The sequence below is a fragment of the Nothobranchius furzeri genome, chromosome 6, assembly GCF_043380555.1.
Source record: "Nothobranchius furzeri strain GRZ-AD chromosome 6, NfurGRZ-RIMD1, whole genome shotgun sequence".
Classification (NCBI taxonomy): Eukaryota; Metazoa; Chordata; class Actinopteri; order Cyprinodontiformes; family Nothobranchiidae; genus Nothobranchius; species Nothobranchius furzeri.
In genome coordinates this window covers 51,483,126-51,508,497 of record NC_091746.1, presented here as the reverse complement: position 1 = coordinate 51,508,497, position 25,372 = coordinate 51,483,126, and the positions used below count along the sequence as shown (strand labels likewise).

At 39.9% G+C, this 25,372-nt stretch overlaps 1 protein-coding gene across 2 annotated transcripts; it reads left to right on the top strand.

Moving 5' to 3' along the window:
- Positions 1-1,864: 1,864 nt before the first annotated feature.
- LOC107373090 (calsenilin) lies at positions 1,865-23,607 on the top strand. 2 transcript variants are annotated; one of them, XM_015941276.3, is made up of 9 exons: positions 1,865-2,297; positions 8,487-8,661; positions 16,686-16,810; positions 17,973-18,042; positions 18,124-18,194; positions 18,280-18,387; positions 18,470-18,574; positions 23,116-23,178; positions 23,266-23,607. In XM_015941276.3, exons 1-9 carry the CDS (start codon positions 2,292-2,294, stop codon positions 23,311-23,313), a joined length of 771 nt encoding a protein of 256 aa, XP_015796762.3. In that variant the 5' UTR covers positions 1,865-2,291; the 3' UTR covers positions 23,314-23,607. The 2 variants fall into 2 exon arrangements, with proteins under 2 accessions (XP_015796762.3, XP_054600264.2); XM_054744289.2 differs by lacking the exons at positions 1,865-2,297; positions 8,487-8,661 and adding an exon at positions 12,339-13,037.
- The last annotated feature ends 1,765 nt before the right edge of the window (positions 23,608-25,372 follow it).

The following is a 25,372-nucleotide window of genomic DNA, read 5'->3' as shown; positions in this document are numbered from 1 at the left end:
TCCATTTTTAGGGTACATTTTATACACATTTTTGTTTAGGTTGATAATTGAAGAACAAAACAAGACAAAACTTTCTTCTTTTCCTTTGCTGATCATTATTACTTCTCTTTATCTAAACCTCACATGTTGTAATTTACACAAAATAAAGTGAAGATCGTCGTTCACTGTCGTACTACCATGAAGCTCTTTGCTGCTTGTTTTATTTGAGTCTGACTTTCATTGACTATAATAAGCCACTTTCACAGATGAAATGTCAGCATGTATTTTTAGAAGCTTCCTGCACACATATTCATTTTCCCCTCCAGACAATATGAAACCTCTTATAGATGAACAGTACAAACACGTGCCTGGATGTAATTTCACTTTTCAATGTCGAAACTATTAAACCTAAAGAAAGTTTCAGTTTGACACAGTTTGATGTGAGTCAGAGGGCATGCAGCTCCTGTTGTATTGTTTGGTGGAGTGGTGATTGAATTAGTGTAGAATAGCAGGACACATACGACACATTTTATAATTAAGACAAAAGATAAATAATAAAAATTCAAGAGACCTGATCATAAAAAAGGTCATAATAATTAATAAAATCTGACATTCAGACCAAATAAATCAAAATGGAAAACATAGGGCAGATAATATTCCTAATTCTTTATTGGTGTTGCTATGGTAACACATTGGAGAACATTTTACAAAACAAAAATCATAAACAAATAAACATTCAAATACATGTTTTAATGGGTATTAAACAAAACGGAATAGGCAAACATTTTCAAGAAAACGGAAAAAAAATCTTTCATTCATTTCATAAAACTTCATGTTTTGAGGGGAGTTTTTGTCAGGTGTGTGTGTGTGTGTGTGTGTGTGTGTGTGTGTGTGTGTGTGTGTGTGTGTGTGTGTGTGTGTGTGTGTGTGTGTGTGTGTGTGTGTGTGTGTGTGTGTGTGTGTGTGTGTGTGTGTGTTTAGAAATGTTCAGGTTCATTCTGGAAAAATTGCATGGTTGCTTTAAAATTTATTTAAAGAGCAAGTTACCCCCAAATCAACTTTTTTGGCTGGTAAACTATATAAATGAGTGTCTAATCATGCAGTAGACTTGTGTAGTCAATTATTTGGCACTTTGAAGCACCTTAGTTAAAATTTCAATATTCTGCCTAAAACTGTCAGTGTTGCGCCGTCATCGGATAAAAACTGCACTGCATTAGAATTTAAATCTGCCATCGCTACTGGCTAAGAGGTACACTTTGACATTAGCTGGTACATTATGATGTCACAATGTTGTTGTTGGTGTGTGTGTGTGTGTGTGTGTGTGTGTGTGTGTGTGTGCGTGCGTGCGTGCGTGCGTGCGTGTGTGTGTGTGTTAGCGGCTCTGCCCTCTTGGTCTGCCAGGCAACAGCATTTGTTGCATTTTTCAAACATGAAGAGGTAGTGGAGTAAGTTTCTGGTAAGGGTTGACTTGCTCTTTAAAACAGTACATTGTTGTGTTTTTGCTGCAGTTAATGGATGTTTGATAAAAACAAAGTGACAAATGCTTAGCACATCAGGGACTCTAGAGCTCTATAAAAATCTGAAAATTGACTGAGGATAATGTGTTTAGGGGGTTTAATGTCTATTTTGATAGATGTGGATTTTGAAGCATTTTTATAGCTCAGGACCTTTCCTTGAGTTTAGGTCATGTAAAACGAATATTGTTGAGAATTAAAGTTGAAAGTAACACGATAAAGCTCTTCTGCTTTCTTAAACTCAAAGAGAAACCCTCCCAGGCTTGCTGTTATTTAATCTGAGCAGCAAACTGCCTTTAATTTCCTCAGAGAGTCACACCGTCTGCGTCTGGACCCACACGTCTTCTCCACAGGTTCTAATCCGTCTGGCGTTTTTAATAACATTTGTCACCATGTACAAACCTCCTCACCTCTCGTCACCAGTGGAGATCAGCTCTCATTCTGCTGAGGATCACGACTACTGCGAATCTCTGACAGCATCATGTTCTCCAGGTTTCAGCCTGCGTTAACAATCGCAGGTTTATGGTGTTTATACTGAGCCGCTCTGCTCCTCCTTTAAATATCTGGTGTGTGTGTGTGTGTGTGTGTGTGTGTGTGTGTGTGTGTGTGTGTGTGTGTGTGTGTGTGTGTGTGTGTGTGTGTGTGTGTGTGTGTGTGTGTGTGTGTGTGTGTGTGTGTGTGTGTGTGTGTGTGTGTGTGTGTGTGTGTGCACAGAGCTGCTGCTGCTGTCTTTAAGGAGCGAAGGAAGAGGACATTTGTACGGCTTCGCTCCGAAGAAGCACCTGAAATCCAGACGCAATGCAGGTACAGTAATCTTTTCTCAATCTTAGCTTTCATCTGGACATTACTGAGCAAGATTCAACCTTCATGAGTGCTTTTTCTGCAGAACTTGTCTTATTTTATTTAGTTTTATTTTCTTGTTGTTTTATTTAAAGCAAAAAACTTTTATTGGCTTCTTATTCTATTTTAATCTAATTAAAATTTTACTTTGTGATCATAAAAGTGGAAAAGCAGCTTTAATCAAAAATAAAGTTGCATGTAAAATTTCTGCTGTGGAAACTTTTTGAAGCTAGAAGATGTGGAGTAAAAAGGCTTTATTTCCGTGAGACCAAATGTCTGAAATCAGACTCAAGTGCAACGCTAAAATGTGAGCACTTTTTCCATACATGCTTAACAGTTTTGAATATTCACTAAACTGGATCAGAAACACAACCCAAACAGAAATAAAAGCACTGGCGAATAAAGAAGACAAGTGGAAATGTGGCTCTAAAAACAGAGCGTGACGAGGGTTGTGTGTTGGCGGAGTGGTGACATATGTGAGCATCAGCAGAGGGCTGCTTCCTGCAGAGTTCATGACAATTTAAAGGTGCTCATGGAGCCTTGCAGGGTAGCGAGCACACATTTTCTTGTCTTTTTATCCCGCCACGCCCTCACATGATCTTGTATCCTGCCCTAGGCTGCAGTTACAAAACTTTTTAGGGATTTCTTTGTGACAGATTTCTCTCAACAATTCAAAATTCTTTCATGCATTTTGAAAAAGCAACAAACAGTGAAGAACTTGTGCAGTTTCACTGAAATTGTGTTAATTTTGGAAGCTAAAATGATAAAATATGTAAACAGTTCACATGCATCTTTGTTGCATTGACTGTGCATTTATTTAGTTTAGTTTGTCACTTAGTCATGATTCACACAGTCAAGGTCATTACCCGCCTCGGTGTGGCAGGAACACTGATCTTTTATTGATGCAGCTTTGAGGAATGTGAATTATTGAGCGTCATTCTGGATTCCGCTCGCTCTACATAATCAAACGGGGTACTAAAGAGACCGGGATGCTCCCCAAACAGGAGTTTTATCTGTGATGTCAATAATTCGCTCCTCAGTAAGCTGGTTACAACAAGTAAAGAAAACAGAGCCGAGTTATGCCTTGTTTAACAATCTCTCTCCATCTAAATTATGGGTAAGGGTTTGTTGCTTTAGGCTAAATATAAATGTATAAAGAAAAATCTGGATATGTAAGTCTGATTTTGACTGCAGCAGTGGTTCCAGCACCAATCAGGGTTTTCTAAAACAAACCAGAACCTTAAAAACGAAGAGAGCTAAACACAAAAAGCAATGACTTTTATCCTTAGTTTATCACTTAAATGTAGAATTCTGGCATGTTTACCATCCCATTTGAATCTAAAGACACCATAAATGTTTGTGAGCTAAAATAATATTCAGTGACCACAAAAAATCCTGTAAATCACCTAAAATTACAGATTCACGGTTCAGAACTTTAATGTCACATGAACAGTATAGAGGCGCGTTTCCCTGTGCTGTGAAATTTTTTTCTGTCCGTTTTGGTTCCCAAAAGAACAAAGGTAGGTAAAAAATGTATAATAAGAGAAAAAATAAGCGAAATAGAATTAAACAATCAAAATATAAACTGTGAATAAACATTAATCATACCGGCTACAGGCTTGTGTGAATAATGTGCCACGGGTGGTGATTCAGGGGTTACAGGAGTTTGCCCTGTAATCAATGGATTTCTGGTTAGAACCCAGGCTCTGTCCATCGCTGTTGTTGTGTCCTTGGACAAGACTCTCTGTCCTCCCTGCCTGCTGCTTGTGGTCAGAGAGACCGATGGCGCCAGTGGTCAGCAGCCTCACTTCTATCAGAGCGCCACGGCAGCTATGGCTACGCTGTAGCTCATCACCTCCAGTGTGTGAATGGTTGTGTTTTAAAGCCCCTTGGCCTCCCTGACTGAGAAAAATGCTACACAACTACAGATTATACAGATTGTGCAGACAATCTCAAATAAAAACAGATTAACAGTGTTAGGGTTTTTATATTTCACTTCTCTTAAATGTTATTTTTAAGTAATCACATGTTAATCATATGTTGTGAAGTAGAAGTAAATCACAAAGTTCTTCCCTCTTCTCTCTTGGCTCTGTGGTATGCGGCCTGATGTTAATCTGTAGGGGGTTGGGAATGCTCTGCTTGGCAACCTGTTGGCAAAAGGAAAGCTAGCAGGCTGATTGAGTCAGCAGTTTGTGGCTGCTAGCAGCCACCCCTGTAAATTGAGACTTCCTTTTTAGAAGGTCCCGCCTTAGATAGAAGCAATAGAATGGCTCTGCGCATTCATCTGGTGGCGAAGTCTCAACCACTTCGGGAGTACCCATGGACTCTTCAAATTTGGACATCACGTCCCGCAACACCTCTTCAAAATCCTTCCCACTTAACTTGGCTAAACCCTTTAATTCAGTGAGGTAACTATCTGTAACACTACCCCCTACAGTTTGTGTGTACACATCAGTTAAGGCGCAGATACAGTATTTATGCTCAGGATCATCAGCTGATGGATAGAGGTAAGGCAACACAGGCGCTAATTGCTGAACAGCTAAACCGGAGCTAAATTCCACAACCTGATCCTGGTAGAACTCAGACGAGCTATCATCAACGGTTAGTGTCCTATTAATTGTACCACATTGCTGCAAATACTCAAAAACCTCATTGTCCTTTACTGATCCAGTAACTCCCCTGACAATGACCGCATTTGGTATCTTAATGCCTAATTGTTCAACAAAATCCATTTACTGTGGCGTTAACAAGTTAGAAAGCATTTTTTTTTCTTTCTGTTTTTTTGTCCACCGTTGTTTGACAACTCCAGGCTCCTAGCTGGCTCGCCACTTTTTATGTAGCCAGTATCTGGGTACCTTGTGGTAAGCTGTTATAACCAGCTAGATCACTATTGGCTATAAAGCTGAGATTAAACTTAAAGAAGGTACTGGGCCAAATCACAAGATTTTTGTTTTGTGGGAGCCCGGATAAATCTAACAATGGAGGAAACCACACACACACATAACTTAATGAACTGCAGTATTGTTTACTGTTTGATAAAGGTACAGAAGGAACTTGATTAACAGGTGACACCAACGACATGGGATTTTTCAGTATGACATGACCATGGCTGACCTGCTGTGGTTTCTGGTGGTGGTGTACACCCTGCTTCTGGTCCTTGAGAGCAGACCTGAGGGGCACAGAAGGAAATGCGCCCTCATCGAACATCACTCACCTTTCGACAACAAGTGGTATAAAATGGCTAACCTGACTGTTAAAATGCTTGGTTTCAACACAAGTTCTTATGTGTGCAACTTCATGCCCTACCACTCTGAAGAAAATCTCACATCAACTGCAATATCTGCATGAATGACACTGTGTGTAGCTTCCATGCTCTCTGTATGCAGGAAAGGAAAGCAGACGGGCGAAGTTAATTGCTCCACCTTGCCACATTGTTGCGGCCTCCGGTTCCAAGGGAGAGTATGGTTGACTCTGTGAAACTTCTTCAAAAAGGCCAATAAGACTCTAAAGAAGTCCGTGTACTTCCATCGTGCCAAAACGAAAGAGCCGTTCTGCATATCATGGAAATGCAGTAAAGCTGGGACAAGCAGGCTGGAACCATCCAGATGTTGGAGCAGGCCAAGCTGCGCCTGGAGATGGAGATGGAATCGAAGCTCCTGTCGGCTCAGACTCAGGAGAAAAGTGGTGATGTAGAGAAACATCTGAGGAAGGACCTGAAGAGGACAAAGGCTCTACTGGCTGATGCCCAGATCATGTTGGGCCACATCAAGAACAAGTAACAACCCAGTAAGAGGGAGATCGCCCAACTAAAGAACCAGCTGGAGGAGTCTGAGTTCACCTGTGCAGCAGCTGTGAAAGCTCGAGAGTTCATGGAGATGGAGATTGAAGACCTGCAGTCCAGAATGGAGGAGGACCAGGAGGACATAAATGAGCTGATGAAAAACCACAAAGCTGCTGTGGGCCAGTCGGCTCAGGACTTGGCTCAAATCAATGACAACATTGACACAGATGACATCAACACCAGTTCCTCCATCTCATCCTACACCAACACACCTGCAGTAAAGTGCAAGGGCCTGAGCACACAGCCTGTGACTGATGCAGAGAACCACTGCAGTGCATCAAGCCTGGACAGGAGACGAGGTCAGACACCGAGGTCAGGATGGATCCAGGCTCTAAGTGGAGCCGCAGGACATGTGACATCTCTCTGTGTCCTAGACAGGCTCGTGGAGAAAAAGCGTGAGCACTCGGGGGGGGGGGGGGGGGGGGGGGAATCACCCCGGACAAAAAGCCACAGGATCTGCAGTTTCAGTTGGTTTCATGAGCCACAGGTCAGAAACGCACTGACGTAAAGACCCAGTCATCTGCGACGCAGAGTTTTAAAACCTGTTCAGGTCTACAAGCCATTCTCTGACAAGAAAGGACGAACTGTACAGCGATGAATGGGGCATCAATATGATGGCAGATGATCATGAGAAGGCAGCTCTTCGCACTATGGCAATGGAACACCAGATGGCGCTAGACCTCCTCTTTGCTTCAGAAGGAGGCCTCTGTGCAGCTGTAGGAGGAAATGACGGCCATAAAGAAGATTCAAGTGCAAATTGGATGGAAATTAACAAGTGTCCAACTCCTCACCTTAGACTTTTCATCATCTTGTGTGTTTCTCCTTGCATTAGGTTATCATGAATAACACTTTGATCTAACAGAAGGTTCCTGATGAAAACTGACCTGGCCTAGATGGTTGAGGTACCGGAGTGTAGTTTAGCTTAAGAAATCAAGGCTACACCTATAGTAAATTACTCACAAGGTAACATGTAGAGGTTGATGTCTGGATTATTTGGCTAAGCTAAAATCGTTACGTTGTTTAGACATTCTAAATCTTGCACAGGTAAGGTATTTCATAATTCCTAATTACTTAGGTTTTATGGTTGATTTTTTGGTTGTTAAGATCTTACTCAGGTCTTTTGGTATAGAAATGTATTTTTCTATTTTTTCTATTTTACTTATTACATTCTATTTTTACTTGTTACGTTCTATTTTTTACATTTATCTCTACTAGGGTTCTATTTAACACCCTTATAAGCTAAGTAAAAATTCACATTTTTACTTGTGGCTGCTAGCAGCTACCCCTGTAACTTGAGACTTCCTTATAAGAAGGCCCTGCCTTAGATAGAAGCAACAGTGTTATTGGTTAAGTGTGGACAGTGATGGATTATTCTTTGTCCTTGTTTCCCTATTTTTCAATAAAACCAGCTGGAGAGAGAGAACACGCCAGAGAGTTGATTGGAACAGGGCCTAAACAGGTTCTGAGCCAGTCTCTCTCTCCGCTGCCTCTCGCAGCGTATACAACCTACTGACTTCTCTCCTGTGTGGTTAATTTCAGGATATAAAAATACCCAACAGTAAAACTGGGGAATTTGTGTGCAAGGTAGAAATAAAGTATCCATGAGAAGTGTTGTCAGCTCATCATCTCAGGAGTCTGGCATCCTGAGAGAAAGCTCTACAGTTTGGTCATCCTGCATTTCTTACTTCTGTAGCTCTGGCCTGATGGTAAAAGTGTGAACAATCCATGTTAGGGGTGTTTGGGGTCTCTGATGATGGAGGTGGCTCTCCTGTGGATTTGGTGGTGGTAGATGCTCGGTAGTGGGGTTGCTGAGTCCTGGTAATCTTTGCAGCAGGATAAACAATAGTGGTGTAATGGTGGCTAAGAGGCTAGCAGTTTGCCTTGTAACTGGTGGGTTGCCAGTTCAAACCTGGGCTCCCTCTAGGTTAGTTGTTGTGTCCTTAGATATAACACTTCCCCCTCCTTGCCTGTTGGTGGTGGTTAGAAACAGAATCTCTGTCCAAAGGGCTAGAGGTTTTGACATGCAAGAATGGGCCTGCATCTTTTTTCAGTGCACTTATCTTTAGACAAAGAGCCTGAAAATTAAAAAGAAACATTCCAAACTGTCACAACATTGTTCGTTAAGATCAGTGAGTTTTTGCGGAGTAGATCGTTGGTTCCTAATACGAGGGTCAGGATCCAACTGTGGGTCAGGAAAGACCAGGTTGGGGTTTCAAGATGATCTGCAGAAACATTCCGTCTTTCTCTAAATTAATACAAGCAGCAGAGATGTCTGTTTGTCTCCGAGGTTAATGTCCTCCTGTGTTCTTCAGGCAGAGAAGAAGACTGTGGATGGTGATTTACACCCGGATGCCAACGGCAAAGATCCGAGTCCCGGCGGACAGACAGAAGGCTCCAAGTGGCAGAGACCACGGCTTTCACGCAAATCTCTGATGAAATGTTGTCTGGTCAAGTGGATCATCGCCAGCACAACACAACAAGGGCCAGGTAGACATGAGACAAAAGACGGAAGCATGTCCTGAATAACACAAAAGATGAGACTGCCCATCACTTTTACATCTCACTTTCCTAAAAGCTTTTTCTGGTGCCCTTTTCTCTTTTCTTTAAGGGTTTAGAGAAATAATTTATGTCCATTAGACACCAAGCTGAGGTTAACATCATCAATACTCCTTTAGAGCTCTAAAACTCATTTCTCTATTAACCTCTTTCTGTTCTTTTTGTTTTATAAACACACATTACATTTTTGCTTCATTTACATATTTTTTACTTGCAACAACAGATTGCATGCTGGTTTATATAATATGTAATAACTAAGGTGTAATCTTCCTCTTGATGGCCCATTTCCTTTATTTATCTGAATGACTGAATAACAGCCCTCTCTGCAGACATGCACACAGACGACTCTTAATCTGCTCCTGCATTTTTTATTACCTCTTGGTTTATTTTAAATTTAACAAATGGCTAATAGCATATCTCTTTCTCACCTGTTGTTTACCGTCTTTTATTAAAGATTGTTCAGCACAAATAGGAGCAGGATCAATAATTTTTAATCAACAGAATAATAGAAAACTAAATTATTATTATTATTATTATTTATTATTATTATTCATGTATTTTTGTTACTTGTAATATGATTGTAGTTTAATACAGAATCTGCTAATCCTGTTTGTGACATTTTTTTCCATTTGATGGAATATTTGTTGCCATCTAGTGGTATTTATCTGTTGTTGCACTTTCTGAAATCAGATGCTTCTAACTCTCACGTCGCTCAGGTGTGATTCTATTGAGGCTCGTCCCCCATGGACTCCACTTCCTCCCCTGGAACTTTGACTGAAATGCTTAGAGTTTGAAACCCTGATAAAAAAACTATGATGCAGGAATAACGTTGTTAAACTCTATATGGGATCACAGGTAAGGGATCTTTACTTCAAACAGACATAGAATAGTGCAGCACATGGTTGGACATGCCTCGTTCAGTGGGCTGGATTTTGCACGCAGTTGTAATCTTGTTGTCATGTTGGTGTGTGTGTGTGTGGGGGGGGGGGGGGGGTACTTGTTATGGGACCATGGGTTTGCACCCCAATGCTGTCTTCTAATACCTATGCCCCACTTCATTTGTAGGAAACCGGGAGTTGAGCATCACTCCTGTAACTAGTGGGTTGCTAGTTTGAGCACCTGCTCCAACCTTCTCAGTCATTGTGTTCTTGAGCGACACACTCATACACACACACACACACACACACACACACACACACACACACACACACACACACACACACACACCCCGCCTGCTGGCAGTCAGGGGGATCGGTGGTGCCTGTGTTTGGCAACCCCACCCCCAGGCTACAATGTGTTTAATATTTATTAAATTACATTATTACTTAATCTGTATTAAATAAGAGTTATTTGAGCGAGTGTGTGTGTGACTGATTGGTTGTCTCTGTGTGTCCCTGTGATGGAGTGAAGACTTGTCCAGGATGTTCCCATTGCTCAGGAATTTATGCAGTTCACAAAATAATGAATGAATGAATGAAATGAATGAATGAATGAATGAATGAATGAATGAGCATATGAATGAACAAATGAACAAATGAACGAAGGAAGGAAGGAAGGAAGGAAGGAAGGCAGGATGGATGGATGGATGGATGGATGGATGGGAGGGAGGGAGGGAAGGATGGAAGGAAGGAACGAACAGATTTTTACATCATATTACTTTATGATCCTTGATGCCCAAAATAGATAAAAACTGTAAACACAGCATTTTTTCATTGTTGTTTTTTCTGGTTTGACTCTTGAAGGATTAAAAGCAGGGGTGTCAAATATGCGGCCCGCGGGCCGGATGCGGCCCGCAAGCAGGTTAAATCCGGCCCGCGAGATGGTTGTGAAAACTTTATTTTCATACTTTACAATGTAGAGTGAAAATAAACTTATCTTTGTGAGCAAGTTTTCTCTGTAATGAGTATAAATAAAACAAAGCTGTGCTCAAGGCTCACACAAGAACTTGAATTACATCCTGAAGTTGGCCGCCACTCAGGATGTGACTTCTGATATTGATGTGCTGGTGAAAGCTAAAAGATGTAAAGTAAAATGAGTCAAATATACTTTAAGTGCTGCATGGAACTGATCTTGCCATGTGATCTGTAAGCTCTTTGAATCACTAAGGAATTTTTTATTATGAATTGATTTTTTTTTTTTTTTTTTCAAATTTTCAAGTACACTTCAGGTGTTGTACTTGTACTACACTGTCCTCAGGCTCCAGCCTTGTTTCTTATTGATTGTATTAAAACAAAGAAAACAATCTGAAGTTTTTTTTTTATTATTTACCGGTCCGGCCCACTTGGGACTAGATTTCCCTCAATGTGGCCCCTGAGCTAAAATGAGTTTGACACCCCTGATTAAAAGTGTTTGTTAGTTTGTTTGTTTGTTTGTTTGTGTTAGCATTAACTTTGCTCATTTAGAGATTGTTTGACTGCAGTTTAAATTTGGCTTTTTCTCCTGCTATGTTTGTTTCCTTAATTTCAATAAGCAGGACCTCTTGACTTTCTTTGGTCTTGTAAACAAAACAGAATAAAACAAAGCCATGGGTATAATATGTGACAACAAGTATTTCTGCGCTGAGCAGTCTTTCAGCTGTAATGCTGCTTAGTCTGCAGTCATTGAACCCTGCTGAGGGCTGCACCGCCTGCATCTCTGCATGCACAGGTCACCTCGGTCCCGTCTGAGGTATGGATCAGCACTTCAGGTGCATTAAACAGCACAATGTTGCATTATTTTTTTATGGCTTGTTACCACATGAGTGTATCCATTCTGCATATTTATGCATAATTTTAATGCACCATCCTCTGTGTGGAAGCTAAACTTGGACACATGTTGGCTGTAAAGTGAACAAAAGCAGGCAGAAACTAGTTTTGATGTCTGGAGAACCAGATCCTGCCTGATTCTGCAGTCTCCTCACACTCTAGACTCATTTTCAGTACAGAGGGATTCAAGGATGGTTCTGTAGGTGAAGCGATAGCAATGCTGGGGGGTTTGCAGGCAAACCTTTATTGAAAAGCAAAACACAAAAATAGAAATTTGATTATTTTGGTGGAGAAGAAGCTAAGGAATCACTAACGCATAGAGCTTTTTGCCATTTACAATGCACACACCCACTGTATCCTCCTTCAGGTGTTTGGCCCTTCATATTTCTTAGAAATATTGGCATTTATTTTGCATTTTTATAATTAAAACGCAGCTCCCTGGCAGATTTTTATGAAATTTCTAACTTCCATAAACTCCATAAAAATGCACACATGGTTCACTTTCTCCACCCGTTCCCAGACGAATATTTTAACTCCCTGTGATTGATTAGCTTTCCACTCCCCGATACTTAAACTGAGTCCATTAAGTTCTGCAGACTCATCATTTGTAAGCTATGCTCGCATTCTTCTTTACCTCCACCGTCCCCCACCCCAACTTTATCACAGAGAGGCTGAGCAGGGCATCGAGGACTTTTAAATCGGCAACAATACGCGTGTGTAACTTTTCACGTCAGAGGTGATTTTTAACTCATTTCAACTTAGTAAAACAATGCTTTTGCAGTTATGGTGGTTTCAAAGTTTGCACGGTCTAATTAAAAACCGTTTGACTTATTAAGAGTGAGAGTCACTGACTACGTCAGAAGATACAAGCTTCTCCAGGGTTGAGCAGACTCATTTACTCTAAGTGCTGCTCGTATCCCTGCCATCAGCAGATGTGGATCAATGCCTGGTTTTAAAGTTTTGCATCACTTAAGATGACTGAGCTTATAAAGACAGATCTGACTGTCAATCAGAGACCATTAGTAGAGAGATTCCTTCAGTATAAAAAAAACTTCCCAATCACATCAGCACCAGTCTCAAACACACATGTGACTACACACGTGCTGCTCGGGAGAGACGTGGAGCCAGGAGGACCTAAAACAAACCGGGATCTGAATCTAAGATGGAAAAATGCTGGAAAACCTAGAGGAGCCTTTCATATGGTGAAAGAGTCAGACTTGTTTACTTTTTCCTTTACTGGTTGGTGGTTTAAGTCAGGTCATAGTTGCTGATGCTGGTGCAAACTCCAGCCATGAGGTGAAGGATGCTGATGGATGAAAGAGGTGACAGATGTTAGGTGATGTTTGCAGAAGGAAGCTGCTCCCTCAGAGGCATCCAACCGATCAGAACAAGAGAAGCGTCGGATACGTTTAACTTTGTTAAAGAACTTTTGCACGAGTGATCTCTTCTGCAAGTCAACGATGGGTTTGGACGGCATGGAAGTATTCGCCATTGCTGCGGTTGTTGGACTATTTATCGTTGTCCTCAAACAGTTTGGGATTTGGGAACCGTTGTCACTGGAAGGTAGGATAAAAAATGGGGTTTGATTCATTTGGGGCAGAAATTAAACAAAATGAACACATGAACTGGCTTATTGTGTTGTTTTTTATTAAACAATAAGTGTAATAATTGTTTCTCTCCATATCTCCTTGTATTGTGGCAAAGGAGTAAGATTTGATGCTATTGTGACTCAAAATGAAAAAGGGCAATCATTTTTCTCTTGTCGGTTGTTTACTGTTCTCTCCTGCTAAAAGTGTATTTTGTGAAATAATTTTTCAGTAATTAGTAGGAGCTGTTCTTCGTAAAATACCACCCAGAGTAATTGCTTTACAGGGTACCTAAAGTTGCGTTAAATTAAACTATGTGTTGTACTCTTAGTGCAAACTTGTCTGAAACTTTTGATTCTGAAACTCTGCTCTCTGTGAGCAATGCATATCCTCAAAAGTATAAAATACAGTAAATGTGTTTGTAAATTTTAATAAACTGTTAAAGGCTGTATGACCCATCTGCTAAAAGATTACCCAGTGATCATTAGCAAAATGTCCAACAATTAATCCTTGAAAATCATAAGTAATCCCTGACTGTAGAGATTGTTTTTAATTGTAAGAAATGAAAAGTCAGGTGTGACAGAAAGATATCTACAATGAGAATGCATGCTAAAAGAGCACTTCACATGCGCTGTTGTAATATTTTTATTAGATGATCTTAGCTTGGGGCCAGAGTGTCTGCGCCCCACTGTTCTATGTGGAGTGAGTTGCGCAAGTGCATTGGGATTTCAGATGTTCATTCGTTAACTGTGGTAATTTTGACAAGAAATTATAATTTAATTTTTGTCTTTTGACTGAAATTCCTTTTAATTTCAGTTGACTGAAATATAAGCATTTTTCTTCTGATGTAATAATTTTCTACTTGTTAACTGGAAATGTTAACTACATCTAATTGACACTGTTAATTGGTAAAATTCACATTTCACACTTTGGATCAATTAAACTATACAATTGTTTTAATAATATAAATAGAAAAATAACAAAAACACTGACAGTTTGAATTTGTGCCTCTCATTAATAAAATAAACAAATTTGTATGATGTGGATGACATCATACAATCAAAATATTTAAATATGTTACTATAATAATGCAAGAAGGTAAACTCAACAAGAAATTATTTCAGGTGCATTTATTAGGGTTTTTCCTGCACTGATTTACCAAGGTGGACAACTTGTGTAACGGTGCAGTGTAGATGGTGGTGGAGCCATGTGTGGTGGAGCTGGACCAGGAGGCAGAAATGCAGCTCAGGTAAAATAAATGGATTTGATGAAAAATGGCAGGTAGGATGAAAACAGGAGCAATGTAACAGGGTGAAAACACAACAATCACCTGACAAAAGACAAGTGCAAAACAGGGGGTATAAATACACAAGGATAATCAGAAACACATGGGCAGGATAACAAGGGGCAGGTGAGCCCAATAAACAACTAATTAGGGGTAAACAGACAGAGTCAGAGGGGTCGAGCAGATCCTGACAACTTGAATGTTTTTCTGGGCTGCTAGAACACTGATAACATTACAATAGAAGTGCCACAAAAACAATTGCATTCAGTTTGATTCGACTCCATCAATCCACTTCTCTCCCAATTCCACCAATGTGCACAACTACTACGGTAACACTTTTAAAACCAGGGGAAACCCCAGATGTGTTCTCACCAAATACATTTCAGATTTTCACATTTAATACTTTTCCTCTTAGCCGTGGACATTTTCTCCTTTTAGACTAGATAGTTCAACTATTACCGGCATTGACATCAATAAATTATGTCTGTGGTTACAAGTAGATTGTTCAAACAGCGACCGTCTTCAAACTCTGGTTGGTTCTTTTTTTGTCCAGTCCCTTATGTTCCATTTGCTTATTGTTTTTTTTTTCCGTTGTCCCGCCTTTTCTGTTTTCTGATTGGATTTTTGTTTCTGTCAATTTTTGTAGTCGTCTTTTATTCGTCGACAAAAATGTTGGTCAATATTTGTCATAATTTAGTCTTTAATAGGAGTACAAATAGAAGTTTTCATTTAGTTTTTGTTCACAAAATCTATTCGCCGCGATCAAAAATACAACTTATTTAAAGGTTATAATAGTTCTATGTTGAATAAAAAAGCTGAAGGTATTAGCCCTAAATCCCTCTCACATAAGGTCATTTCTGTCATTTTATTTTTGTAATTTTCAATACCTTCCAGAATGAGCCATTTCAGCTCACTTATTATTATTATTATTATCTTTATTTCATTCAATAAAAAAATAACACAACAGATACTAAACAATATTCATGAAAACACAATATATATTTGAATGAAAGGGAGCAGATAGAAGAAAAATCTTATTATTTCTGCCCCCTTTTTTAAATTTAAATATCAATTTATATTTGTGCAGTCCCTCACCAGTTCTTTCAGTCCCGTAACTGTTCACATTTGTTAATTATTATGTCCACATCAATTGTCCGTTGTCATATCCACTCAACACACGTGATTTAATGTGTAGACTGAACACTTTTAGAGTTCTTGACTCTTTCCATTCTCTGTCCAGGCAATTCCACAACTTCACACCATTCACAGATATGCTCATTTCCTTCATTCTTGTTCTAAATCTAGGTTTTTTGAAGATTTCAAATCCCTTCAACGAATAACTGCTATCTCTCTTTTCAAATATATGCTGAATATTCTTTGGCAATGTACCTTTATTTGCTTTATATATTATATGCAATATTCTCCAGTTGACCAAATCATGAAATTTAATTACTTTATATTTTATAAATAATGGGTTAGATGGAGCTGTACTATGAGTGTTGTCTATAATTCTCATTGCTCTTTTCTGCAAAACAAACAAAGGTTGTGTATACGTTCTATATGCAGTTCCCCAGATTTCTACACAATAATTTAAGTATGGCAGAATCAGTGCATTGTATAGTAATAACAATCCTTCACTATTTAGTACAAACTTTACGCTATATAATACTGCAATGGCTTTGGCCATTTTACCTTTTATATAGCCTATGTGTGATTTCCAGCTTAGAGCTTCATCAATCATTACTCCCAAAAATTTGATTTCTTTTACCCTTTGAATTTCCATGTTATCTATTTTTAATATTACGTCTATATTTTCTTTGTCATTAAATAGAATGAAATTAGTTTTTTTAAGATTAAGTGTTAATTTATTTATATCAAACCAGTTTTTAACTTTTATCAGTTCAATATTTATCACATGAGTTACTTCATTTATATCAGACCCTGAGTAAAACAATGTTGTATCATCTGCAAACAAAACATCCTTTTAATTTTCCCGTACTTATATATTTTTAATAATTCTTTTATTTGTTTGTTAACATTTTGTCTTATTTTTATAAAGTCCTGCTCTTTTCTGAAACTGTATATTCTTCTCATGCCGCTGTATCTCTCACCCATCTCCTTATCCCTCCTTTCCTTCTGAAATCTCTCCATTTTTCTTTTGAACTTTATGCTCATTTGTCTGAAGATGGTGGGTGTCTTTTGTGTCCTTATGATTTTCCAGTCTTTTACACTCCACCCCAGTCCTCTTCTTTTCTTTTACTTTCTTTCCTGTCTTACTGGTGTTTCCTCCCTCTTTCCTCCCTCCCTTCTCCCCCCATTTGTTTTGTTTCCATCCAACAGACAGCAGTGACAACGACTTCGAACTTTCCATGGTGCGTCACCAGCCGGAGGGCCTCGATCAGCTCCAAGCACAGACCAAGTTCACTAGGAAGGAGCTGCAGTCGCTTTACAGAGGCTTCAAAAATGTATGAAAACAGTCAGAATAACAACAGTGACATTGTGGCATTATTTAAGAATAAAATTAACCAACTTTAGGATTTTTTACCTGGATGTTGTTACTAAGGCTTGATGCTGTAAATTACACTTAATAGTCTTTCGGTAGTTTTTGTGTGATTTTAGTTTTAACCCTAACCCAAGACTGGGCTGATTTTAGAGGAATTTTCTGAAAGAAGTCACTGGATGTTTATCTGCAGCTGAGTCACTTTGGTAGCCTGATTTCAGGAGTTTAGACTATAAAAATAGGGCTGAATTTCAGCTACAATTTAGTAAGATGTGAGCTACGAGCCACAACACATATCTCAACTAACTTAACTAAATTCTCAGCATAAGTGCATGGTGCTGTGGCTTTAGGACTCAACATGTACATAAAAAAAGCAGTAGCGCATAGTAAAATGGTTTAGGAAAATTAGAAAAGTTTGGTAACACTTTACAATAAGGGTCCCTTTATCAACATTGCTTAGTGCATTATTCAGAATGGAAATTCCCCACACTTGGCCATGCCACTCTGTGCCTCCTGGCAACACCCACTTTCATGGCATTTTTCTAATCTTGATGTATATATGTCGATGATCTTGACTAGGAGTGGAGTTGCATTTTCTGATGGTGTGCTGTCTCTCTTTAAGCATTAATAAACAAAGGATCCCATTATTTAGCCTGGCCTGCCAGACTCACCCTCTCTCTACTCTACACAGAGGACAAGTCTGGATACTCAAAGGAGAGCACCATGAGGGGCGGGACTAGCCAGCTCAAAAATAACCAATCAGAAAAAAGGCGGAAATTACCCAACACTGTAGTTTTTTTTAGCTGTAGTCAAAGATGGCATTCGGCGACGATACAAACATCTTTCTTTAGAAGAAAGGTTTTTAGCTCTTCTTCTTGTTGTGGTTTTGAAGACATGTTCAAGTCATTTAGAACAGAGGAAAGAGCTTCATGGTTTATGAGAGACTGAGAGATGTGGTGTGTGACGTACGCTGCTCAGCGCTGATTGGATCGGTTAGAATTCTCTTCCTTCAAGAAATTACGTAATTTTAATGATCTAATTATGACGTCATTTAAATGTTTAAAAATGAAAGGAAAGACAATTTGCTAAATGCTTGTATAACAGTTGTGGTCCTTTTCTGTCAACAGGAGTGTCCCAGTGGGTTGGTGGATGAAGAAACATTCAAACTGATTTACTCACAGTTTTTCCCTCAAGGAGGTAAAACTGAGGCTTGGTGCACAATTTTATAAAAGTCCAGTTTAATGGTTGGTTAGTTATCTATTTTGTGTTTCTTTTCAGATGCAACAACATATGCACATTTCTTGTTTAACGCCTTTGACATGGATAGAAATGGTTCCATTCGATTTGAGGTACATTTTATTATATCAAATAGTTTTAAAAACAAGTGTTTTCATTCTAATAAAGCAGCTAATTAACTGTTAAATATGTCTACAGGACTTTGTGATAGGCCTGTCTGTTTTACTCAGAGGGTCTGTCACAGAGAAACTTCGTTGGGCTTTTAATCTCTACGACATCAACAAGGATGGCTACGTTACAAAGGAGGTAACGATATTGATGAAGGGAAACTAAAACTAGTTGTCTGTGTTTTTATTTTAACACAAGTCTGCTGTCATGTTTCCTACAGGAAATGTTGGCAATAATGACATCCATTTATGACATGATGGGCAGGTACACTTTACCCAGCCTACGGGAAGATTCTCCCTTTGAGCATGTTGAGAAATTCTTCCAGGTAAACGAAATCCAACTGTTTTTTATCTGATTCAAGAGAACAGTGAGTTTGATGCAGTATTTGGTTAATGGTGAGGAACCATGGGCATCAGAAGCATAAAAAAGTGGGCAGGACACCTTGCTTCCCGTAGATAAATAAATACGTTATTCCATTTAACTTTTGATTGCCTGTTTTTATTTTTATTCTTGTTGATAATCAAAATGCCAGCAGGTGGCTATGGACTGAATTTGATTTAATGAACCATTTTAACATTTAATTAACAATCACACCTCTTTGTTATATCCCTATTTTACTGAGAAGTAATTTATCCTAGTTCAAATAGTATTATTAGTCAAAATTGCAAAAACAGATGTCAACAGGTATCCTTGAAAAGGTCTAATGTGGACTTTTCACTTTATTGGGGGGTATTGGATATGTATTCCAGATAGCGATGAACCTGTTATTCCAAGTAATTTTTAATTTAAAAAATGTCTGGACAAAAGTCACTACCTGTCTGACATTCTTTCTGGTTTTTGGACAGGACATTTGTGTATAACAGCCACCACAAAGGTACTAAATGACATAATTACAGCATTAGATAGTAAGCAGGTCTGTATCGCCACCTTAATCAATTTCCCTCTGGGATTAATAAAGTATTTTTGAATTGAATTTATAGGCCTATCCAAGGCTTTTGACTCTATTGATCACAACATCTTTTACAAAGTCTGTCCAATATTAGTCTGTCTACTTCCAGTTGTAACTGGTTTGCCAGTTATCTTACCAACTGTGTCCAGCAATCAAAGGTGGAGGACATTGTGTTAGATCCACTAATTGTATCTCAAGGTGTGCCTCAAGGCTCCATTCTGGGCCCTATGCTTTTTCTATCTATATCAATAATATAGCAGAGGTTGCTGGCACCTCCCGGATTCACCTCTATGCAGATGATACCATTCTGTATGCAGTTGGTCCCTCTCCCCATACTACGGCCTCCAGTCTTCAACTCAGCTTAGAGCAGTTTTTTGATAATCTCTGCCTCTGTCTTAACATCACTAAGACCAAGTGCATGCTATTCAGCTGAAGACATATTGCCTGAATTCCACCCACAATTACTTGTATGAACGACATGGTTCTGGAACATGTCAAAACTTATAAATATCTAGGCATTTGGTTGGATTAATCTCTTTCATTCACCACACACATCAATAATCTTTGAGCAGACTAGCCATTCCAATCTGCAGTAAAAGTTTGTGCTTTATTTTATTTTGTATACACAGTCTGTTTTACTTATTTATTCAGCCAGTTCAACAGGTCCTGTTTGTACATGAGAAGTGGTTCTCAAACAGTTTACCTGGATAAATAAAGGCTAAATAAATAAAATTAAAAATTAATATTCCAGCTTTCTTAGTAACATTCTTACTATTCACAATGAACACTTCAGATATCTTAAATGCAATTCTTCTATAGGACAAATGATGTTACATTTTCCATTCATGTGTTTGCCAGTGGGTTTGCAGCACAACACTAATGTTCTACGTATCTGAAATTAAAATAGTACTAGTTTAAATGTAAGTTCAGATATCAAAATAAAAGTTTTCCTTTTTCATTTTTCATCCATTCATCCATCCATCCATCCATCCATTCATCCATCCATCCATCCATCCATCCATCCATCCGTCCATCCATTTTCTTCCGCTTATCCGGAGTTGGGTCGCAGGGGCGGTAGCCTAAAGCCTGATTCATGCTTCTCCGTCTGCGTCAGTGCGGAGACATGCAACGTCCTTGCGGGCCTGCCAGAGAGCTCCGCAAGGACGGATGGAGTCAAGCTCTCTTTTCTAAACATCCGTCAGTCAGGTCGAGACAGACAATGCAAGCTTGTGATTGGTCAGGACGCCGCTGTTGTCTACAGCGCCGCCATTGCGCCCTCAAAAACATAAAGAGAGCCAAGGATAACAAGCGGCAGACACGGAGAAGCTTGAAGAATACCTCGCGAAAAAACTCTAAAAACATGAACGTCTAATTCTCTCATGACTGGAGGAGTGAAAAGATGCGCAGCAAGCGTTTTATTTGTGGCCGGAAATTCAACATGCAACGCTTATAGGCTGGTAATCTGTGGCAGAAAATACTCGCCATTATGCATCGGCACAGGAGCTGTCCGACAGGCTCGCAGAGGGTGACGGAGACATGCCCAAATTTTTACCTATCCGTCAAAAGAGATGGAGACAGAGCTTGTGATTGGTCAGCATGCCGCTTCCTGTGAATTCATCAACATCAATTAATTAGGCTTATTTTTAATCAATACATTTGCAGTGGTCTCTAGTAGGAATGATTGCCTTGTAAGTCATACTCGTGAAAAAACTGCTCAGATGCACCTGAATCAGGAAGTACAAGTCAGCTGGATGAGAAAGTAGCTTCAGTCGGCAGATTTTGGGCCCAATCCGAATACTGGCACTGCGCCCTATGGTTTTCTGTGAAGTGCACTTGGAGGAAGTGTGCAGAAAGGCTTTTAGAGTGTATAGTACACAAGTGCCGAATTGGGACAGTGAGCATTGCGTCATCGACCACAACACATATGGGAGGCTGGTCACTGTTTGTGCTACTTTAAAAAAAATCTTTATTAACAACCTTCAAACAAACAATTGACAAAATTTTCTTTCATTGCTGTTCACATTAAATCATAGTCTAAAACATTCAGAGCATTAATACATATCATTAATCGTCTTAAAATTAACTTCTTTCGTTTGAAAATACATATTTCAGAAAAGGCACTTCACCCATTTTTCCTCCTTATACTCAAAATTCCCACGCAGCAATGTGGGTGATGTCCTCGGCAACAGAGAGATCTAGAAAACACAGTTTTTCTGGAAACTGAAACTGAGGCGCTTGTGAGTAACAGAGGCACGAAAAAATGCTACAAATTCAGTGTATGTGGTAGATCCACGGAGAGATTGTGGCAATCATTAAAAAGAGGAAATAGTGGTCAGATGGAGACAAAGAGAAAGTAATCGCTGATTCCATCCAAACGACTGTATTATGGTGTGCAGGGATTGCTGAGATATTCTATATCCAAGCGTAAATGACATCTATCTATCACTAGATCAGGGAACATCTGTGCTGCTTCTGTTATTAGACCTGACAGCAGCCTTCGACACAGTTGACCACGCAATTCTACTCCATCGCTTGGAACGATGGGTTGGGATCAAAGGGTCAGCTCTGGACTGGTTTAGATCGTATCTCCAAAACAGGACATTCTGTGTTAAACTGGGTGATGTTTTTTTTTCTTGGGAGGGGCTCCGGTGGGGGGTCCCGCAGGGGTCGATCCTTGGTCCACTTTTGTTTGCCATTTATCTGCTACCTCTGGGGTCAATCTTTCGTAAACATGGCCTATCATTCCATCTGTATGCTGACGATTGCCAGATTTACTCTCCATTGTGTCAGGAGAAAGGTCACTCTATTCAGTCCTTTGTCTCCTGTGTTAATGAGGTGAAGTCTTGGCTAATGTCCAACTATCTACATCTGAATGAGGGAAAGACAGAGCTCATTGTTTTTCACCCCAACAGCAGGAATGTGGATCGTTATGCTGATCTTGGCCCTCTTTCTCCATACTCAAAACCAGTTGTTACCAGTTTGGGGGTGAAACTTGATGTAGGACTTAAATTTGATGCTCACATCAATTCTGTGATCCGGTCCAGTTTCTTTCACCTGAGACGCCTTGCTAAAATCAAGCATATGCTGTCGAGAGCCCACCTGGAGCGGGTACTGCATGCCTTTGTAATTTCTCGGCTTGACTACTGCAACTCTCTCTATGCAGGTTTGTGTCAGTCAACACTGCGTCGCCTACAGGTTGTGCAGAACAGCGCTGCCAGGTTCCTGACTGGGACCAGGAAACGGGACCACATCAGTCCAGTTCTGGCCTCCCTGCACTGGCTTCCGATTTCCTATCGCTCACAATTCAAAATACTCGTCTTTGTTTATCATTTCTTCCAGGGTGGTGCTCCCCCCTACCTTGCCACACTCCTGAACAGACATTCCCCATCACGCGCTCTGCGCTCCTCTGACCAAGGCCTGCTCGCTGTCCCTCGGTCTAGGTGTCGTACCCGTGGGGACCGGGCTTTCTCAGTCCTAGCACCGTTACTCTGGAACCAGCTGCCACCCTCAATCAGGCTGTCCCCTTCTCTGCCAGTCTTTAAGAATCACCTAAAAACACACCTCCTCCGCTTGGCGTTTCCAGAACATGTTTGATTATGGCCCTCTATTATGTTGAATCCATTCCACAGTTTTCATTGGTACACTCAATCCATCCACTCAATCCAATTGTGTTTCACACATTTGTATTTTACCGGAATGTTTCATCTACCTTGTAATTTCCATTTTGTATTTTGTAATTTGTATTTTGTAATTTGAATTTCTTTTATTTTGATTTATTCAGTATAATTACTTACAACTGTACCATGTTCAGCGCTTTGGGCTTCCTGACAGGGTTGCGGAAGGCGCTTTATAAATAAAGCCTTGATTGATTGATTGATTGATTAAAGTTATACTTTTTTCTTTTTTTTTTTTTACAGAAAATGGATCGTAACAGAGATGGAGTTGTGACAATAGATGAATTCATAGAAACCTGCCAAAAGGTTGATTCCTCGTCAACAAAACTTTCCGCACCTGGATTGACTAAATTCATGCAATTTTTGAACATTTTTTCATTCTTCTCTCAACAGGATGAAAGTATTATGGCATCCATGCAGCTCTTTGAGAATGTCATCTAGTTTTTGTCAAGAAAATCGGACCAGAAACATCTCCCTGTGCTTCCAGCCTCAATCTGCTGGGCCTGAATGACCTCAGTTGTCTCCAAAATGAGACTTTGATGAACAAAAATTATACACCACACAGTAATAAAAACTATTTAAGGCAACTGTATTTCCAATCAAACTGGAAATGTGCAATATTTACCAAATCATCATACAAAGTAATGTTTCTTTGCATGAAGTATTATTTCTGCACAGCGGTACTGTCACTGTCGGATGACCACAAGGGTTTTCTGAGATTAAAAACAATGAGATGTGAAATACTCTGTGCTTTTAAAAAAAAATTCTGTGAAAAGTAGTGAGTGGGAATATTTCACTCATCTTGTGAAAAATATAAAAATTCTCAGCTCACCTAAAGGCAGCTAATTTAGGTCCAGTTCTACTGCTGAACTTTGTTCAGTGTTTACTAGAGATTTATAATATCAGCCTTTTTACCAACGTATAGATTTGGTGTAACTCTTACACAATACTGATATGAATCTACACCAATGTACATCACATTATCTGTGATAATGATGTGGCAACCACTTCAATTAATGTTAAACTAGTTGTACAAAACAAACCCAATTTCTCACAAACAAACATTGGATCTGTCATACCTTGGCATTTTGAGTGAGAGAAGTAGCTGAAGGGTTTGATGTGGAATCTGTGCATGGTGTGTAAAAGTTGTGTTGTTAAAAAGGTAAAACTTGATACTGATCATTTTTGATATTACATTTTTATGCCAATATCGGCCAATAATAATGGACATCCATACTGTTTATGTTTGGTTGTTGATCTAAAGGTGTTAAATCCTTCTTCAGATGAGCATAATATAATTTGTAGGATCAGTTGCCACAAGGACCAGATGCGTCTAAGATCTGTGAAATGATCTGATTGACAGGCCTGGTCTGCATGGGTTCTGCACCTTTGTTGAGTTTAGTTGGCCCCATATAAACAGATTAAGTTCAGGAAGATGCTTTGTCTGTATCTGTTCCTGTTTGTAGTGTGGAACCACCATTTTATACTTTTAGCACACTTAGGACCAAGTTGTCTGATCCCAGTGAAGTCAACAACAGTTTGTGACGAGGATATATTAGTACTACTGCACCCCTAAAAGATCAGTTTTTCACCATTGCTTCACTGAGGAACCATGAACCAGAGATTTATAGTCAAGATCAGAGGCTGTTGGGAACCCAATGGAAGTGACGTTTGGAGGCCATGTGATGGTACTGTGTAGTTTCTACCTCAGGCAAAACAAAACTTTTCACTACTGAGATGCTAAATGTGCAAAGTGGAGCCAGGCATTTAAGGTTTTTAGTGGAGTGCTAACCACATGTTTAGCTGCACATTTTATAGGTAGATTATAAATTGAGGGGGGGGGGGGGGGGGGCGCTGGTGCCTATCTCCAGCGGTCAACAGGCAATCAGGCGGGGTACACCCTGAGAGCCAGTCCATCGCAGGGCAACACAGAGACACACAGGACAAACACTCATGCACGCGCGCACACACACACACACACACACACCTAAGGACAATTTGGACAGACCAATCAACCTAACAGTCAAGTTTTTGGACTGCGGGAGGAAGCCGGAGCACCCGGAGAGAATCCACGCATGCACAGGGAGAAAATGCAAACTCCATGCAGAAAGTGTCATGGTTTTTTCATTATTTAGATATTTGACCCACATACAAGATAACTCTCAAGAGACCAGGAGATGTAGTAAAAAATAGTTTAGAGGTGAGCGGAGGCTGGCAGGGATGGGCTGGTTCCGGAGCTAGAGATTGGATCACTGGAAGAAATAACACATGAAATGATGATCGGGACGGGGAGATATTTATGTAGATAGTGGGGAGAGTTCTTACTGAGATTTGGTTGTAGCGGAGCGTGGGAGAGGTGAGTCGGTACCGGGGCTGTGGGTAGATGTGGAGGTTCGGAGAAGTGAGGCGGGTTGTTGGAGGGTGAACAGGAGACGCACGGGAGGAGAACAGAGCCAGGGAGGATTCAGCCGTGGTTCAGGAGATCCGGGAGCTGCAGAGG

Coding starts and splice junctions, on each gene's coding strand:
- LOC107373090 (XM_015941276.3), top strand. Junction 18,388..18,469: donor ATGGCTACGTTACAAAGGAG/GTAACGATATTG, acceptor TGTTTCCTACAG/GAAATGTTGGCAATAATGAC. Junction 18,575..23,115: donor ATGTTGAGAAATTCTTCCAG/GTAAACGAAATC, acceptor TTTTTTTTACAG/AAAATGGATCGTAACAGAGA.